Source organism: Acipenser ruthenus, chromosome 6, assembly GCF_902713425.1.
Source record: "Acipenser ruthenus chromosome 6, fAciRut3.2 maternal haplotype, whole genome shotgun sequence".
Lineage (NCBI taxonomy): Eukaryota > Metazoa > Chordata > Actinopteri > Acipenseriformes > Acipenseridae > Acipenser > Acipenser ruthenus.
The window spans coordinates 59700419-59719939 of NC_081194.1; the positions used below are offsets into that span (position 1 = coordinate 59700419).

Consider the following 19521-nt stretch of genomic DNA (forward strand, 5'->3'; position numbering starts at 1 on the left):
TAATTATATTTTCTGTATCTTGTAGTTGATTTTACTCATAAAGGTAACCGTATTCATGTTTTTTGTAATTGTTCTTATTTGAAATTGTTGTTATCCATTTATTGTACTTAATATTTGCTCTTAATGGAATTTAATCTTACAATCAAATATTTTTAAGTTTAACTGCTCTTAGTCGTAATCGCTGTAAAACATAATTATTTACTGTACTTTTTTTTTTAATTTGCTCATATTTACTACTGATTTTACCCTGGATAAGGAAGTCTGCTAATAATAATAATAATAATAATAATAATAATAATAATAATAATAATAATAATAATGGTCAAAGCTTGTCACAAGCACCTTCAAAAGTTTCAAACAGCATTATAAAAGAAAATGCAATGTTTTTGTGCTTTGCAAGATTTTTATTTATCCTTCACTACAGTAGCATAATAGTTCATCCTCAACATTAAAAAAAAAAGTATAGATATTTTGTCTACTGCATAATCAGCAAAATTGCTTGCATTCATACTGGATTCATTTCTGTACAATGACTATTCTGGTTCAGTGACAATGCCTGTGCTGCTCTGAAAGAAATGTCATTTTTCATGGTCCCTGTGGGCAAAAAAAATATATATGAAAATTTCTACAGGAAAACCTAGAATATATAACAATAGTTCATAAGAAATGCTATAAATTGTGTAAATCTTCAGTTCTGCAGAGACTGATTTACTGCTATCTTAGCTATCTGAGGCTCTACAATTCATTTTGTTCCTGTACTCTGTTGTAAGGATATGTTTGTCAAGTTACACGGTTTGAATTATTATAGACTATTTATTCTTTGCAGTCATGTAGCCAGACTGTATTTTGGGGGTTTTATGAACAGGCATAATGTGGATCCTGGGAAGTGCAAGAGTGATGTCACAGTCATTATCTCAAAGAAGTGGTGATTGCTTGTCCTGAAGTGATTAACATATCTTCAATGGTATGTACCCACCTTTGATTGTGTTTGTTAAATAGCCTTTTGTATCTCCAGTCAGCACATTGGCAGACATGTCTCCTCTCTCATTGACACTGGCAATGGTGCCACCCCTATTGTAAAGAGTCTGATTGCCTTTTTTTCATTCTTTTGTCTAGCAAGACATCCACACCACTTGCCCCAAAAATATATACCTGCATGTATCTGCATGCTGGACTCACTCTCAACCAACATTCAAGTTCATACTGCTCTGCAGACTCACCTCTTCAGACAGCACCTGTAGAACTCCTCTGTTTTTCCCCTGGGACACTATCACCCTTCCTTAAATGCGCTTTATTTGCTCTTATCTGCCCCCTATTTTACTGCATTAAATCCTGTACTTCAGAGTACTGTAATCTGCCAAGTGTTTAATCTGTAGTATTTTGTATTTAATCATATCTTGATGTAACTATCACTGTCACTGTTATCTGCTGTATTATTGAATTGTATTTTGTCACACTTGTACTTACTTGAACCAAAGTCACTGTATTTATCTTGCTGTTATTGTATTACTTGTACTGTAACACTTGAAATGTATTTGCTTACGATTGTAAATCGCCCTGGATAAGGGCGTCTGCTAAGAAATAAATAATAATAATAATAATGTAACCTGCCCAGTATATTTCAGTATATTAATGTCTGTAACTAGTGTTTCGGGGCACAGGAAAACTACATCGACACTGACGCCAGCTCAGACATACAATCTCTGAGCCATGGCAGCTCAGAAAACTACATCGACACCGTCGCCAGCTCAGACATACAATCTCTGAGCCATGGCAGCTCAGACAACATCATGAGGCCAGGGTGGGGCTTTGATTGAAGATTACCTGAAGAAGACTGACTTATTATTTTTAAGAAGAAAAATAACCTTACACTGTTGTAAAAAAAAAAAAAAGTACAAATCCCTCCTGTTAAGAACATAAGAAAGTTTATAAACGAGAGGAGGCCATTTGGCCAATCTTGCTCGTTTGGTTGTTAGTAGCTTATTGATCGCTGTTGTAGAGGTCAAAAGGCCCACCCCCAGCCTCAAACATCATCAAGATATGGTGACAAAAACATCTGGGTCACAAAGATAAGGAGACCAGTGATCATGCTGGCAATGTTGCAAAGAGATGAGCACTGTAGCACTTGTTTGAGGGTTGATTTGATCATGAGAACAGTGAAACAGAAGGGAAGAGTAAGTTTGTACTAAACTACTGTATATACCAGTATGCACCCATTATAAGTGACTTTTAATTTAAGAACACATGGTATTTTAACTTATTGACACTGTAGCATGTTAACTCAACCACTGAATCTATCCAACTATTCGCATGTTTAGTTGTAAAAGTAACAAGCTGTTATATTCATGGAGCTACATAAAAACTGGTTCAAATATTCCAATTGCATATATTCTTTAGAGAGATGCTTCCTGTTCTCTCTGACTCCGTAGAATATGTGTATAAATCTTTGATATATTTTTGCATTTTAAATAAATTGGTGACTGTTAAATAGAAACAAAATGGGCTCAATTTTGATCCAAGACAAGGCACTAACTTTAAAAGCGTAATCAGACTTTGCCCCGTGAAATGATTTTAGTATTGTGTTGCCCCAAAATTGTACACTTGCCCTTTTGCCGGGTGTCAGATAAAAGTTTGGGGTGTTGTGGCAAAGTGGTTTGCAGTGCGCAGGTGTAGAGGTGATGTGATTACGAAACAGAAGACAGACAACAAAGTTCACAATCCAAACAGACATTTATTTTTGTAATTGTGGTCTGGCGACTGCAAAGAATAATCCCAGGCAATACACAGCAATGTATATTGCACTGTTCCAAAACAACTGGTTACAGTCCCGAAATAATAAACACAGTATAGTACACACAAAGACACACATATGATCACAAGTCCAGAGTGAGTGCTAACGTGCAAGTGGTGAAATACAGTTTATTAGTGCACAGTGGTGAAGTGTTGTCCGGGTTGGTGCTGGCTTTAAGCGACAGCTCCCGGTATGTGTTAGCCGTCTAATAAACAAACAAGTATAATTAGACACGACAAAACAAACAAACACTAAACACTCACGGTACAATTATAGCAGAGTTGTAACGAGTCACCAAAATTGGGACTCGAGTCGAGTCATTGGGAGTAAAGACTCAAGTCGAGTTGAGTCTTTGGCATGTCAAGCTCAAGTCAAGTCGAGTCACTAAACTGCTCCAGTCGAGTCGAGTCAAGTCACCAATCTGGCTCGAGTCACTTCGAGTCATTAGTTCTGACAGTTCAAGATATCTTGATTTAATCACATTAGTTTTACAGGAGATTAGCAATCTATACATAAAAAAAAAAATCTGTTAGAAATACAAAATTAGGATGCACAATAATGTGGTCATACTTGCCCCACTTATGTTCACCATTAAAAGTCCACGGTTTCTGCTTTGTTTTCGTCTTTCCATTTTAGTGAATTTGATTCCTTGATCTATTTATAAGCATATGTTGCCACTGTATAAAGACCCCTCTATCTGTGTTCAATTGGGTTGGATGTTTAGTAATGAATGATACCACAAAACAAAGAACATATCTAAATATTTTCTCACTTCAATACTGAAGCTCCCATATAGTTTTGTTTCAGGTACCTTAACCAAATGAAAGGAAATTTGGTGGCATTTAATTTCATGTTGAGATATTCCTTCAAGGTTTTAACACATATGGAGACAAAAAGAAAAAATAAAGAAACAGGCAAAATTTTATATAATTCAGTTTTATATAATTAGAAAAGAAAAAGTAACTGGCACAACTTTGCAAGCTCACCAAGGTGCATGTAGCAAAGTCAGCATAGTTTAGGTAAGAAGCCCAGCAACACTTAGGAGATACAGTAGTTTAAAAAGTCTAAAAACTTTATTAGTTTAACTGATGCGTTTCGTCCAGCGCCTTCGTCAGGGTAATTAAAACGTGCATTTACAAACACATCAGTATAAAAAGACTCAGTAATTAGGGAGTTTAATAGGCAATTAACAGCATCCAATAAAACTACAATAGTTAAGTTTTAAATTTGAATGAGCCAATTAGAGTCAATGTCTAAGAGAAGCATTGAAGGAACTTGAAAAGAACAACACTATTGTTATTAAACCAGCAGACAAAGGGGAGCCATCATCATTATGGATAAAAATACATATCATAGACAACTCAAGGATACTCGTTTCTATATGGCACTCAAATCTAAAAAAATATCAAACTGAATTACTACAAGACGACGTGCAAAACAATGACATTAAGTTGAAAAAAAATTGAAAAAAAATTCCGCCACCGCAGGTACTTTTAGTGTACTCTCCATGTTGTTGCTTTGTTTTTTTCGTGTCTGTGACAAAACTCAAAAATCACTATTTTCCTCAGGATTTTCTGTGATCAGTGATCAGAAATCTGTCTTTGCTTCCCGCCTACACATTTTGATTCCCGTGCTCCCTGCTGCTTGTGACGTTATGATCACAGAACGGTGCTATAGGCTAGAAAGGTGTTTTCTATTTCCTTAGCAATGGTCTTAACAACCATGGTGAGTCACGTCTTTTGAGCAGGGAGTTGAGTCTTTGCTTGCAGGGACTCGAGTCAAGTCGAGTCATTTGATGGCAATGACTCGAGTCGAGTTGAGTCACTAAAAACTGCGACTTGATTCAGAGTCGAGTCATTACAACTCTGAAATTCAGTTCTCCTTTTAGTGATTCATTCACAACCATAACAAAGGAAAAGATTGTCTAGCCACGTCCCCTTTTGTACTGTCAGTCACACCCCCTTGGTTAGCGAGTGCAAACGTTTCTTCTCCAATCCAAGGTTGCCACATCGCTTCCCCTTTCCAGATGGCCGACTTCCACCTTTCCCTGGAATGAATCGTCAGACCATCCAGACCATTACACAGCACTCTCACAGGTCGGGAGGGAGATTTATAACCAAGATTCATTCTTTCTCTGCCGCAGGTGTTTTCACCTAAGCGATTCTGAAGAGGGGATAAAAGTTTGCCTTTGCGATCCAAACTAACCTTCTCAAATGTCTTATTAAACAGCGTTATTGGAGGTAAGCTACTGAACAGGAAAAATAAAAAAATATTCTCACCTTTTTGGTAGTACTTTCGGGCAGTGTGTGTTTTCTTTCAGCCAGAGAAATTCTCCTTCCAAATGCAAATTAATATTAAAATACAGGTGTATTTAAATATTTTCAACTTGAGTTCCAATTTGGCTTTGTGGAACTATTGACATCGCACAGTTTTCTTAAACTGTTTAGGTTGTGTTGAAGCACTGCATGCAGCCTGCCTCATTTGGCCACAAAAAAAAAAAAATTCCATTAGAAAGCGCTGTGTACTGTCCTGACCGAAAGGTACTACCAAAATATCATGAGAAAAAAGTGAGACTTTTTGTTCTTTTCCCATCGAAACCCGCCCAATATTCTATTTAAAAGAAAATCTACACATTCTGTGAAACATTCTTGTCGGTTTGTTAAATTCCAAAGGAGCAACCTAGAAGACACTAAGCAAAACATTATATGTACCCTACTTAGCTCAATCCAGACGGTTGTCATGCTGATGCGCTGGGGAGACCGCACTATGGTTGATCCCTGGAGCCAGCATCACAGCCGTTGTGTGTGCTGATGCGCTAGGGAGGCAATAAGCTGATCCCTGGAGCCAGCGTTACACTTCAGCCATCAACACCAGGCAGAAGGATATCTGCATCATCATATGGAAGGAAGCGCAAATGGATGGAGACACATATGGATCACATTAGTTTACTGTGAAGCTACGTCTTAGTTGGTGCTTATCTTGGCGAGAGCCAAGTTCAAATCAACATGAAGTTTTAACATCTACTCTCATGTAATGGAAATCATGAAGATCTGGATACGTCCAGTGACTGCTGTGAATAGTGCAGCTGGCAACAAGGGAAAGACCTTGTGACAGCCTGGAGAGACAGCTGACAGGAGGAAAGAGACCCCATTGGGGCTGGCAAGGGTTAGCTACCCTTGTCGGCAGTATCCAGCTCTGTGTTTTACGTCCAAGGCTTTAAAAGAGAAAATTAAAGAGAAAAATACCCCTAGAGTCTGCGAGAGCGGGGGCGGAAGATGACTCAACGTTGGACAACACGGTTAACAACTTAGGAACGGAAACGGATATGAGTATGGAGAGTACTTCACAAAAGACTAGTTCAAGTTCTGCAGTTAGCAAAGACATAGAACTCCAGGTTTGTGTCTGCGGCTGGAGCAAGGCGACAACGGTCAGGGGTTTGAAGATTCATCAAGGGAGAATGAAATGCTTGATGGAGAAGGGACAAGGGCCTCACATTGATCAGTACTTCTTACGAAGTCAGTCAAGTCAGTCGAATGAAATCCAGCGACAGGAAGCAAACCACAGTTTGCAGGATGTCAGCACCCCTGTCATAGATGTGAGGAGGACTTGCATGGACACAGTTAGTGATGAACCTAATGATCCTTGTGAACCCGGTCAGACAAACCAGCATAAGAGAGAAAAGAACCTCAACGGGCACAAGCCTGGAGTTAAATGGCCAAGAGCTTGTGTGAAACTGATAACTTGTCGGGATGTTATCAATGAAAAGAAAAATTACAGGTATGCCATGTAAACAACTCTATTTTTCGGAACCTCGTTACAAACTCGTTAAAGTGAAGGTTGCCATTATATTTCTCCTAAGGAATTTCTATTTTATTTTAATTGTAGCTAAAAAATAAATAAATAAATAAATAAATAAATAAATCTTACCCATTGTGCACTTCCATTCGTTACGCGGGTCTCAAATGTGCAGTTCATACAGCAGCACGTTATAGCAAACGTGTTTTCATTTTAAAAAGGACGACTAACGCTTTCCTTCCAGGGAGTCTGTTACTGCGCTACCTCCATATATTCAGTTGTTGGAGACGTACCTTTACTGAACACATCTGATCTAGCTTGCCAAGTCATCTGTTTTCTCCTGTGTGATGGAACATGCAAAACAGTTCCTAAGATATTTTGCGTCAGAGCTCCAAAGGTATGTTTTTCAAACTTATATTAAAATATTTTAAAAGATATCAATTTAATTTTTAAACGGGAGTAAAAAAGTCGGGGTAAAACACTGAAACCCAGAAACCCTGTTTTTATTGAGAGGCAATGGAGTGGTGTCAAATTTTGCACATGTGTGCAAACGGTATGTTAAAAAAAAATGCATCAAACTTTTGAAGTAAATTTCACTTTTGCCCAAGGTCTCTTGAACAAAATGACAACATTATGAAATTGCTATTTTCTGAGCACAGTCCCTTATTGTGTTGCATGAGCAGAAACATTGCTCACAACTATCAAAGTTAGTATGACTGTATGCGATTTGGGAACCCCTGTGTTAACAGACCCTGACTTCAGGCCTTTCTGGTAAGAATCATATCGCAAAAAACTAAACTGGACAGGAGCTCCTAATGTAGTTCTGTGGGGTTTTTTGGGGGGTGGATTGTTATTTTTTTAGCACTAAGCACGTTAGAGTGGAAACAAACAAGAAAGCATTTATTTCAAACAAATGGTGTTAACCCATCCCAGATAAGTCTAATAACAATTCGTATGTATGTGTTTTTCCTAGAGTTGGACTGTCAGGACACTAGTTGCACTAGTTCAAATGAATACCATGGTATCTTTAATGTTTGACAGTTCTTAATGTCTCTTCTGTAGGACAGGTTCTCCAACAGCACAGTGCTCCCTAAGGTCATCTGTGGTACACTGTGGTAAAACACAGCAATGTGTAGTAAAATGCGAGGAAGCGTGGTAAATCACAGAAAAGTAAGGCAAAGTACCTACAAAAGTTTCAATGTAACAGCATTCTAAAACAAAATGCAATGTTTTTGTGCTTTGCAAGATTTTTATTTATCCTTCACTGCAGTAGCATAGTAGCTCACCCTCAACATTTTAAAAAAAGGATAGATATTTTGTCTACTGCATAATCAGCAAAGGAATTGCTTGCATTCATACTGGATTCATTTCTGTACAATGACTATTCTGGTTCAGTGACAACGCCTGTGCTGCTCTGAAAGAAATGTCATTTTTCAAGGTCCCTGTGTGCAAAAAAAAAATAACTATGAAAAATTCTACGGGAAAACCTAGAATATATAACCCATAGTTCTTAAGAAATTCTGTACATTTTCAGTTCTGCAGAGGTTGATTTAGTGCTATCTGAGGCTACAATTCATAATGTTCCTGCACTCTGTTGTAAAAAAAAAAAAAAAATCCCTCCTGTTATAGAGGTCAAAAGGCCTCTAACACCCCCCTCCCACCCCGGCCCCGGCCCCCCCCAGCCCCAGCCTCAAACATCATCAAGATACGGTGACAAAAACCTCTGGGTCACAAAGATAAGGAGACCCGTGATCATGCTGGCAATGTTACAAAGAGATGAGCACTGTAGCACTTGTTTGGGGGTTGACTGCATCAACCTTTACCCCATAGTGTTAATGCATAGCAGGATTTTATTGAAGCATTTTACAGAATTTGAGAATCACCCTGGATTAAATCAGACTAATGAACTGTAATATATTCTTATGAGATATTTGTTAAAATAACCAAGTAGATAGCAGGATATTCAAAATTGTCTACTTGAAAAATGTAAGTCCAGATGCCTGTTTATTCTCAAATTGCAAAAACATAACAGGAAGGATGGATGGGCTTGGTACTCATTGTAAGTCTTGGGTATTCAAAGAGTTTAATTGGGAGAGCACACTGTTTGGTTGAAAGACAAAACTACCAATCAAATTCATTAACAATTTGAGGCATAGCCAATGGCTGAATAATCAGGGATTTACTTTCCCCTTAAGTAAATAATTACATAGCTACCGTATGCATGGTTTTATTTGTTAGGGCATTATGTTGGATTTTAATCTATAAATTGTTCCCTTAGAATTGATTTCACTGATCAGCCTTTCTGTGTTTACAGTCAACTGTTGTCATAGCTTGTCATAGCATTTTGCAAACCGCATTATTATCAGAAAATGCTTGGGGCAATACTATTGTATATTGTTTTGGCTGGGGGGAGTGAAACCCAATATTTGGTAGCAATGTGTGCATAACCTTGTGTTTTGTTTTGTTTTATTACCTATTTAAATGCTATGGCGATTTTTACTTTTCACATAACACCCCCTGGTGGTGGAATGTTGCAGCTGGTATTATTATTATTATTATTATTATTATTATTATTTATTTCTTAGCAGACGCCCTTATCCAGGGCGACTTACAATTGTTACAAGATTTCACATTATACAGATATCACATTATTTTTACATACAATTACCCATTTATACAGTTGGGTTTTTACTGGAGCAATCTAGGTAAAGTACCTTGCTCAAGGGTACAGCAGCAGTGTCCCCACTGGGGATTGAACCCACAACCCTCTGGTCAAGAGTCCAGAGCCCTAACCACTACTCCACACTGCTGCTACTCCACACTGCTGGTATTTCTTTGACTAGGATTTTAGGAGAACCTACAATCACAGAGGTGGAATGTTGAAATCCAGATTGGCATTCTTAATATGGGGGGTAGACATAGCACTCAGACACTAACACAGATGGATGTCTGCAGAATTTGCCTACAAAGGATTTATTATTTAAAACCCTTGAATTACTTTTTTTATTATTATTATTTTATGAGAGCTTGTGATCCAGAAACGGAATTCTGAATTAAACTTGTAAACATTGTTTTTTTTGTATGTTTTTTTTTTTATATGAAAAGCCTCCTAGAAACCAGCTCCACTCAGTTTATTAAATCAATATAATGGAAAGATCAGCCACCACTTTCTTCACCTCCCTCAGAATACCTGCAGTAAGGCAGAAACATGCACATCCCCGCCAGGGGACATAAGAACATAAGAAAGTTTACAAACCAGACTGCACCCAGCTACCTCCAGACCCTCATCTCTCCCTACACCCCCACTCGACCTCTCCGCTCCGCCTGCACTAGAAGACTGGCTCTACCTCCGCTACGCTCCCCTGCCTCCAGAGCCCACTCCTTCTTCACCCTTGCTCCGCAGTGGTGGAATGACCTTCCTACAGATGTCAGGACTGCCCAGTCCCTGACCACATTCCGGCACCTCCTTAAGACTCACCTCTTCAAACAGCACCTGTAGAACTCCTCTGTTTGTATCCTGGGACACTATCACCCTTCATTTAAATGTGCTTTATTTTGCTCTTATCTGCCCCCTATTTTACTGCATTTAATCCTGTACTTCAAATACTGTAATCTGCCAAGTGTTTAACCTGTAGTATTTTGTATTTAATCATATCCTGATGTAACTATCACTATTTAATCATATCCTGATGTAACTATCACTATTATCTGCTGTATTATTGAATTGTGGTTTGTCACACTTGAACAAAAGTTATTGTATTTCTTGCTCTTATTGTATTACTTGTATTGTAACACTTGAAATGTATTTGCTTACGATTGTAAGTCGCCCTGGATAAGGACGTCTGCTAAGAAATAAATAATAATAATAATAATAATAATAATTTATTGAACACAAGGAGGTTAAGTGACTTGCTCAGGGTCACACAATGAGTCAGTGGCTGAGGTGGGGTTTGAACCGGCGACCTCCTGGTTACAAGCCCCTTTTCTTTAACCACTGGACCACACAGCCTCCTATAATTTTATAAAACCAGACATTTCTAATAATTAGCATATTATTGTGGCAATTGCAATCAAGAAGCCTACCTTTATAAAGAGGGATGTCATCTGTTCTGAAGTGTTATAGTACCTTGAAACACTGTGAATCATTCTTATGGCATTAATCAAATTTGTGATGCCTTTGATCATTGTTACCTGGAAAAAAATACTTTCACTGAATCTTGGACAGCACATGTAACTTTGACTAAAATAATCTGAAGAAATTTGAGTTTATTTTTTATTATTTAAATCATAAAACCCATAAAGGGCCAATAAATCACTGTTTGTGGAAAACAACAGCGAAGTTGCTAGGTGATAACTACAAAACATTCATGTCTAAATTGATTGGACTCACCGGGTCACAGTTATACAGAGGCTGACAGACCTTCTCCAGTGTATATAAAAATTTTACATTATCCTTTGCTTCATTAGCAGAATCAGTAATTCTTGCATCCAGCTCTCTCCATGCCTAAACAAAGACAAAAACATGTGACGCTTATAATTAACTTTAATTAAACATGTACAAGTAATGCTGCTTAGATAATACAGTCACAGCATTTTACTTAGTAGCAGCTTTTTTTTTCAACATACGTACTATATTTTAAATAAGAAAACAAGAATAGGATGTAAGATTTACGCTGGTTGAGATGAGGTGACATGTAAATGCCACAATATCATGGTTCAATGTTCTTGCCTTTCTGAGCTTACAATGCAGCTCCCTCCAGTCAAAATGTGACAGAGAGGTGGAGAAAAATGGATTATGGGACAAACAAAAGGAGAAGCTAAAGGCATAACATTAATAGAATGTGATCAGCTCAGATTTTCTTCCATTAACAATTCCACTTATTTTGAATTATTTAGCCCTACTTCCATTTTTACTTACTTTAAGTGTTTTGGAGCGACTGATATTTAAAGCATGGATGACAGTCTTGCAGTCATGCCCATTGATGTGCTCAATGATGGAATTGAATTTAGCAGACATTCGTTTCCAGTGATCCAGCTCAGTTAAGGGGCCTGAAGCATCAGCCTCTTTTCTCATCTGGTCACTTTCTGTAAGAACCTATAAAGAATAAAAACCATGAGCGTATGTCCACTTGAATAAATAGAAAATACTATACATGCAACAGCAGAGTTGCCAGGTTCAGTATGTCTCTTTGTTGTGTGCATGTCTGTCTTCAGTGGAATTAATTTCAATTCCATTTGTTTTCTGAATGGGATAGCTTCAGAGTAGGGGTGTCAAAATCAAATGTGACCTTTGACCTCAGCTTAGCCTTGCTGTATCTGGCAGGTAACTTCAATTGTAAGCCAGTCCACAATCGCTGGGATATTATGTTATACAAACTACATTTGCGGATCTAAATATTAATAATAATATATGAACCCAGCTGTGGTTTTCCACAAGAGATTATTTATCGACCCAGTTCTTAAAGTATGTCAGTAATACATTTATTGCGATTATTTTTAGGTTCACTTAGAAAAAATTAGGGCCACCAAAATCTCTAATGGACCACCAGTCAAGATTTTCTTGACTGGTGGTAAAAGTGGCCACCTCCTCAAAAAAGTATTAATCCCACGCCATGGCTGTAAATTCAAAATTAGAAATATGAACAGTTGATTACCATGAAGCATATCAACCGTATGTATAGAATAGTATTGAATTAATAACCAATAAATAGTGTAATTAAATTGGATACATTGTATTTAATAAGCAAATTAGGTATTATTATCATGATGAAGTATATTAAAATGACTGATGACTGTACAGTATGTGAAATAACATAATGTACAAATATAGTGTGACATCCAGAGGGACAGGATTAGCTCAATAAAGAAGTGATATAACAATGATTAAACACAATTGGGACTCATTTGGAAACATGCAGGTGTGAACTTCTTCACCGACATGAAAAACAAGGGACCAAGCTCGTCCCAACTGTGTCTTGTTTAAGTTGTCCCTTTTTTGTATTACACTGAGGGCTGTGCACTTACCTGTTCTATCTGTTTGTACCACATCATGAGCACTTCCTCTAGCTGATCAATCATATCCACATCTGAGGCTGCTGTCATCAGATCCTCGAAGGACTGCAGTTTGGAGAGATCAATGAGAGTAGTCTTCTTCAGCTTCACAGCCCCCTCAATGCTTACTCTAGTGCCTACAGGTCATGCACAGGATAAACACAGTACTTTATTATGGTACGCACTGCCACCAAGGCAGGATTTTGCATATACTTTAAAAACCCATTACACATTGTAAATAGTGAGTTTCATTCTTTAAACAGGTGTCCAGTAAAAAGTGTGCCCTTCTCCATACCTGACTCAAAGTTTATTGGCCTCAGTGGGAATCCTGATGTACTATATTCTATTCACTACAAATCCTCCTTACCATCTAAGAAAGCAATGTATCGACGGATGCCATCTTTGAAATTCTGTTTCTCCTTCTCTCCATGCTTGGACAGGTTTAGTGCACCCCAGTTCTCAGTTGCACAGACAGCTGGAAAGAAAATGTTTGCCAAAATGTTTCTTGTTCCTGTCAGCAACCCCTCAGAGGCATCCAGCATAGAAAAATAGGTCTCCTGCAAACAAAAATATTGAATAACCTATTCAATGAATCTAGGATTAAAGTTAAAATGAGGATTAAAGACCAAAATTACTTACTGGAAATAATAAATGTCACCCTTTGTGTGCAAGAGGAATGGGAGCATTTTTTCTAGGCATTTTGTATAGGCATTTAGGCTACATGCTAGTCTACACATTTCTACTCACAAAAGGAGAAGCTATAATTTTCTACTATTTTAAAAGAAAGCATACCTCATGAATATTTTTCAGTGTGATGGCAATATCATTTTTGCAGCGCACAAAGAATAGGCACTGTCCCTTCAGGTTGGACTCCGATAAAATGGCCAGAAACAGTCTCATTATTTTCGTTCCTTTTACAGAGCCTATGAAACATGCACATCCCCGCCAGGGGACATAAGAACATAAGAAAGTTTACAAACTAGAGGAGGCCATTCGGCCCATCTTACTCGTTTGGTTGTTAGTAGCTTATTGATCCCAGAATCTCATCAAGCAGCTTCTTGAAGGATACCAGGGTGTCAGCTTCAACAACATTACTGGGGAGTTGGTGTGTATAAACAGAACCGCTGTCACAAACCTTGCTAAGGACTGATTGTATTTCTGTATGTGATTTTAGAGTTTGGTCTCTGTCTGGGGAACTGCTTGTCCAATGGTCATGAAATGTGCTAAGGACTTTCTATAGTACAAATTATTGGTAGCAATATGGGGTAAATGGATACTGTCTGTCTGTCAGCAATTCAGTCAAAGGACCATCATTGTGTGTTGTTTATGTTTTTACCAGCCTGCTTCTTTATTATTTCATCTGTATCCATCATCAGAAATCTTTGCAATCAACATGGTTCTTTGTTTAATAGAGAGCATTGTAATGTGATCACTATGTTTATCAGTGTATGGTATCTACAGACGTGCTCAAATTTGTTGGTACCCCTCCACAAAAAATGAAGAATGCACAATTTTCTCTGAAATAACTTGAAACTGACAAAAGTAATTGGCATCCACCATTGTTTATTCCATATTTAATAGAAATCAGACTTTGCTTTTGATTTTTTATTCAACATAATATTGTAAATAATAAAACAAATGAAAATGGCATGGACAAAAATGATGGGACCGCTAACCTAATATTTTGTTGCACAACCTTTAGAGGCAATCACTGCAATCAAACGTTTTCTGTAGCTCTCAATGAGACTTCTGCACCTGTTAACAGGTAGTTTGGCCCACTCTTCTTGAGCAAACTGCTCCAGCTGTCTCAGGTTTGATGGGTTCCTTCTCCAGACTGCAAGTTTCAGCTCTTTCCATAGATGTTCGATAGGATTCAGATCAGGACTCATAGAAGACCACTTCAGAATAGTCCAATGTTTTGTTCTTATCCATTCTTGGGTGCTTTTAGCTGTGTGTTTTGGGTCATTATCCTGTTGGAGAACCCATGACCTGCGACTGAGACAGAGCTTTCTGACACTGGGCAGTACGTTTCACTCCAGAATGCCTTGATAGTCTTGAGATTTCATTGTGCCCTGCACAGATTCAAGGCACCCTGTGCCAGGCGCAGCAAAGCAGCCCCAAAACATAACCGAGCCTCCTCCATGTTTCACTGTAGGTATGGTGTTCTTTTCTTTGAAAGCTTCATTTGTTCGTCTGTGAACATAGAGCTGATGTGACTTGCCAAAAAGCTCCAGTTTTGACTCATCTGTCCAAAGGACATTCTCCCAGAAGGATTGTGACTTGTCTATATGCATTTTAGCAAATTCCATTCTGGCTTTTTTATGTTTTTCTGTCAAAAGTAGAATCCTCCTTGGTCTTCTTCCATGGAGCCCACTTTCGCTCAAAAAGCGACGGATGGTGCGATCAGAAATTGACGTACCTTCACCTTGGAGTTCAGCTTGTTATCCTTGGTTCTTTTTCTACCATTCGCACTATCCTTCTGTTCAATCTGGGGTCGATTTTCCTCTTGCGGCCGCGCCTAGGGAGGTTGGCTACAGTTCCATGAACCTTAAACTTCTTAATAATATTTGCAACTGTTGTCACAGGAACATCAAGCTGCTTGGAGATGGTCGTGTAGCCTTTACCTTTACCATGCTTGTCTATTATTTTCTTTCTGATCTCCTCAGACAACTCTCTCCTTTGCTTTCTCTGGTCCATGTTCAGTGTGGTGCACACAAAGATACCAAACAGCACAGTGACTACTTTTCTCCATTTAAATAGGCTGAATGACAGATTACAAGATTGGAGACATGTGTGATACTAATTAAAGAAACTAATTAGTTTGAAATATCACTATAATCCAATTATTTATTATCTTTTCTAAGGGGTACCAACAAATGTGTCCAGGCCATTTTAGAATATCTTTGTAGAATAAGCAATAATTCATCTCTTTTCACAGCTTCTTTGCTTTATTGTATGACATACCAAAGGCATGCAAGTATACATGATAAAACAGCTTTTAATTTCATCACTTTTCAGGAGGAATGAAGCATTATTTCAATGAGCTGTAAGGGTACCAACAAATTTGAGCACATCTGTATCAAGGAAATCAAGGTGATGGCTAGTTCCCATGAGAGAAGAAAACCTCATAAGAACCAACCTGTAAGATGAACAAAGGTGTTTTAATCCTTTGTAAACTCAGGGAACAGCACATCGATTAAGTTTGTGTCCTGTGTGTATTGGCGTGGAGATACAAAGTCTAGGGTCACACACCTTAATACATACAAGTGTAAACGGGTGGCTCAACCGAGATGAATCTTTAAATTCAATTGACTGTAAGACAACGCAGGTCAAAGTGTAAACACACCACTGGTGTCCTCTGAGCTGTCTGTCACTCCCAAGTAACTGCTGTAAGCTCTTAAGTGGTTCAGGGAATTTTTTGTAGTTTTCACTGATTAGCATCAGAGCTGCAGAAAGGGAAATAGGTTACACTTTAGTTAAGGTGTACATTATAAGTTGTCATACAGAAAATACTGTATCAACAAGTTACTAAGTATGCTATTAACTGATTAGAAATACATATGTTTTGCTGTAACATGTCAAAAGAATGTTATAAAATATATTTATGATGTTTGCACTCAGTTGTTAAGGGCACCATTGCACCAATAATGAACAGACTTCCTTTCAATTGAAATCATGGGACAATGAGATTTTACAACTCTGCTGGCCCCAAAAAATAATGCACACCTTGTAAAACATAAGGATAATATAAACACAAACTATTACAATTAAACTTGAATCTTAATCTTAAACTTGAATCTTAATCTTGTGGAGTAGTGGTTAGGGCTCTGGACTCCTGACTCCTGAGGGGCGTGGGTTCAATCTCATGTCGGGGACACTGCTGCTGTACCCTTGAGCAAGGTAGTTTACCTAGATTGCTCCAGTAAAAACCCAACTGTATAAATGGGTAATTGTATGTAAAAATAATGTGATATCTTGTAATAATTGTAAGGGCGTCTGCTAAGAAATAAATACAAATAAATAAATAAATAAATAAATAATAACAGATAATCTGAGACATTAAAGAATAAGAGCATGACACATGACACACCCAATTTGTATGCTGACTAACAGATTTCTAACATGATACAACAGTGTTTCAGATTTAGTTTTCAAGCGATTCTCAGACTTCTTTGTTATCAGTAAATGCTGGAGTCACAATCCCAGAGAAACGTAGTCTTCCCCAGTCGTTTTGTAAAGCTGCAGTCTTTTCTGCTGTCAGTAGGTGGCACCATGATGCTTTACTTCATCTATCAAATCATCTGTGGCTCCCGGACATGCCTATATGCATTAGCAATGATTGCACTGTGATTGATGTAATTGTAATGAATGTCAGTGAACATTAACCTCACAGTATGCCTATTTGTACCATTATCAGTTAACACATTCCAAGGTATTCTAATGTATCTTTCAGTATCCTCATGTGACTTGGCGCAGGTTGGTCGAGAAAATGTAAGATTTTCGTACTGAAGTACGTTTGTTGTAGAATTAAATCATAATGCTCTATAAACGCTTGCTGATCCCTCAATGAGGCTAGTGTTTTAAAAAATATACCAAAATGTAATATTTGTTTTATCCTAATCACCAAACATTTATACAAAAAGCATTTGTCTAAATATATTGACATAAACTGCCTTTTTCATCACTGTATTGACAAATATTTTCTATTTTTATTTTTTTTTAAACAGAAATAATGCAGTTTGGGTTTCTATATGTAAGATCAATCTTTGCTTTCTGGTTTCCTGACAGGTAATCTATACATTCATCTTTGTATTTTGTTAGACAAATGGGTTACTGAGAAATAAAACAACCTCTAATGTACTTCATATAGAAGTGACAAGTATCGCCCCAGCATGAAATCTTTTCACTTGAATATCTTAACTACAATATGTTAATAAGGACCTGGTGGAGACTGTACCACTTGATTCGGCCGATCTTGCTCGTTTGGTTGTTAGTAGCTCATTGATCCCAGAATCTCATCAAGCAGCTTCTTGAAGGATCCCAGGGTGTCAGCTTCAACAACAACATTACTGGGGAGTTGGTTCCAGACTCCCACAATTTTTTGTGTAAAAAAGTGCCTCCTATTTTCTGTTCTGAATGCCCCTTTATCTAATCTCCATTTGTGACCCCTAGTCCTTGTTTCTTTTTTCAGGTCAAAAAAGTCCCCTGGGTCGACATTACCTTTTAGAATTCTGAATGCTTGAATCAGATCACAGCATAGTCTTCTTTGTTCAAGACTGAATAGATTCAATTATTTTAGCCTGTCTGCATACGACATGCCTGTTACACCCGGGATAATTCTGGTTGCTCTTCTTTGCACTCTTTCTAGAGCAGCAATATTCTTTTTGTAATGAGGTGACCAGAACTGAAAACAATATTCAGCTTGGAGAATCTGCAATGAATGAATGATTGAAATTACAGATGATTTAATGAACTGTGATGGGCGCTCGGGGCCCATTGACTGTGATGGACACTCAGGGCCCATGAACGATAAATTTGGCTGGAGGCCTCGTCCGTGGGTGTTCGACGGCTACCTGCGCGAGACCGGCTGGAAAATATGAACAATTACATCCATTCCAAAGCATGACTGCGCAGCCCAGCCTCTCCAGCCTGACCACACACCCCACAGAACTAAATACAAGCCGCTCAGCACTCAGGTAAGGAAAAAAACCCTACTGACATATTTTTTATTTTTTAGAGGGAAACCTCAGAGAATCTGTGGCTCAGGGTAGCCCTTCCTCCAGGCTCTAAGCGGTCGACTCCCGTTTCAACTTCCCAGCGCTTGACTGAGCGGCCAAAAACAAAAGCAGCAACATGGGAGAATAACACACAGAGCCTTTATGCGCTTGCTGATGACATGTTGGTTAGGGGTGGATTCTCCTTGTGGAAAAGCAACCAAGTTTACAATTCTAGATGAGGTCTTACTAATGCATTGTAAAGTTTTAACATTACTTCCCTTGATTTAAATTCAACACTTTTCTCTATATATATCTGAGCATTTTGTTGGCCTTTTTTTTATAGCTTCCCCACATTGTCTAGATGAAGACATTTCTGAGTCAACATAAACTCCTAGGTCTTTTTCATAGATTCCTTCTTCAATTTCAGTATCTCCCATATGGGTTTTATAATGGATATTTTTATTGAGTTGCAGTACCTTACACTTTTCTATATTAAATGGCATATGCCATGTGTCTGCCCAGTTCTGAATGCTGTCTAGATCATTTTAAATGACCTTTGCTGCTGCAACGGTGTTTGCCACTCCTCCTATTTTTGTGTCGTCTGCAAATTTAACAAGTTTGCTTACTATACCAGAATCTAAGTCATTAATTTAGATTAGGAAGAGCAGAGGACCTAATACTGATCCCTGTGGTACTCCACTGGTTACCTTGCTCCATTTTGAGGTCTCTCCTCAATCAGTACTTTCTGTTTTCTACTGCTGTACATTATGGACTTTTGCAATATCGTTCTGTAGTTTCTTTGATTACATGTTAAATAAAGCATCTAAATTATGTTAATCTAGGTTTATTTTTTTCTTTTAAATTATGTCTCAATCCAAATATATATATATATATATATATATATATATATATATATAGGTGATGTAAAACTTTTGGCCATACCTGTGGGGCTCCACCATGTTTCACCGTGTGGAACTGCTCCTTGAGCGGACCGGGCTGTTTGATTGAACAAGCAGAAGAGTTCCACTGCAGGAAGATGAACGGTTTCTCCAGATCAGGTTGTCCAGTTCTCTTCAGTCTGTTCGTGGCGGGCTCTCCAAATTACGCATTTAATATATTCTCTCATCAGAGCAATCACATGACCTTACCACTGACCTATTGACAGAG

General features: G+C 38.0%; 1 protein-coding gene across 1 annotated transcript; it reads right to left on the bottom strand.

The window, feature by feature from the left end:
• Positions 1-11379: 11379 nt before the first annotated feature.
• LOC117411205 (dynein axonemal heavy chain 8-like) lies at positions 11380-19418 on the bottom strand. Its single transcript, XM_034921758.2, has 5 exons — positions 19297-19418; positions 13005-13194; positions 12611-12774; positions 11505-11681; positions 11380-11403 (listed from the first exon to the last, which is right to left on the bottom strand). The coding sequence occupies exons 2-5, from the start codon at positions 13177-13179 to the stop codon at positions 11380-11382; spliced, it is 540 nt and encodes a 179-aa protein (XP_034777649.2). The 5' UTR covers positions 13180-13194; positions 19297-19418.
• Positions 19419-19521: the final 103 nt, after the last annotated feature.

Bases quoted from the DNA above. Each gene is read 5' to 3' on its own strand.
- LOC117411205 (XM_034921758.2), bottom strand. From the start codon at position 13,179: ATGCTGGATGCCTCTGAGGGGTTGCTGACAGGAACAAGAAACATTTTG. The intron at 11,682-12,610 runs GTAAGTGCACAG...TATTCTTTATAG, and splicing joins GGTACAAACAGATAGAACAG to GTTCTTACAGAAAGTGACCA. The intron at 11,404-11,504 runs GTAAGTAAAAAT...TTATGCCTTTAG, and splicing joins GTCGCTCCAAAACACTTAAA to CTTCTCCTTTTGTTTGTCCC.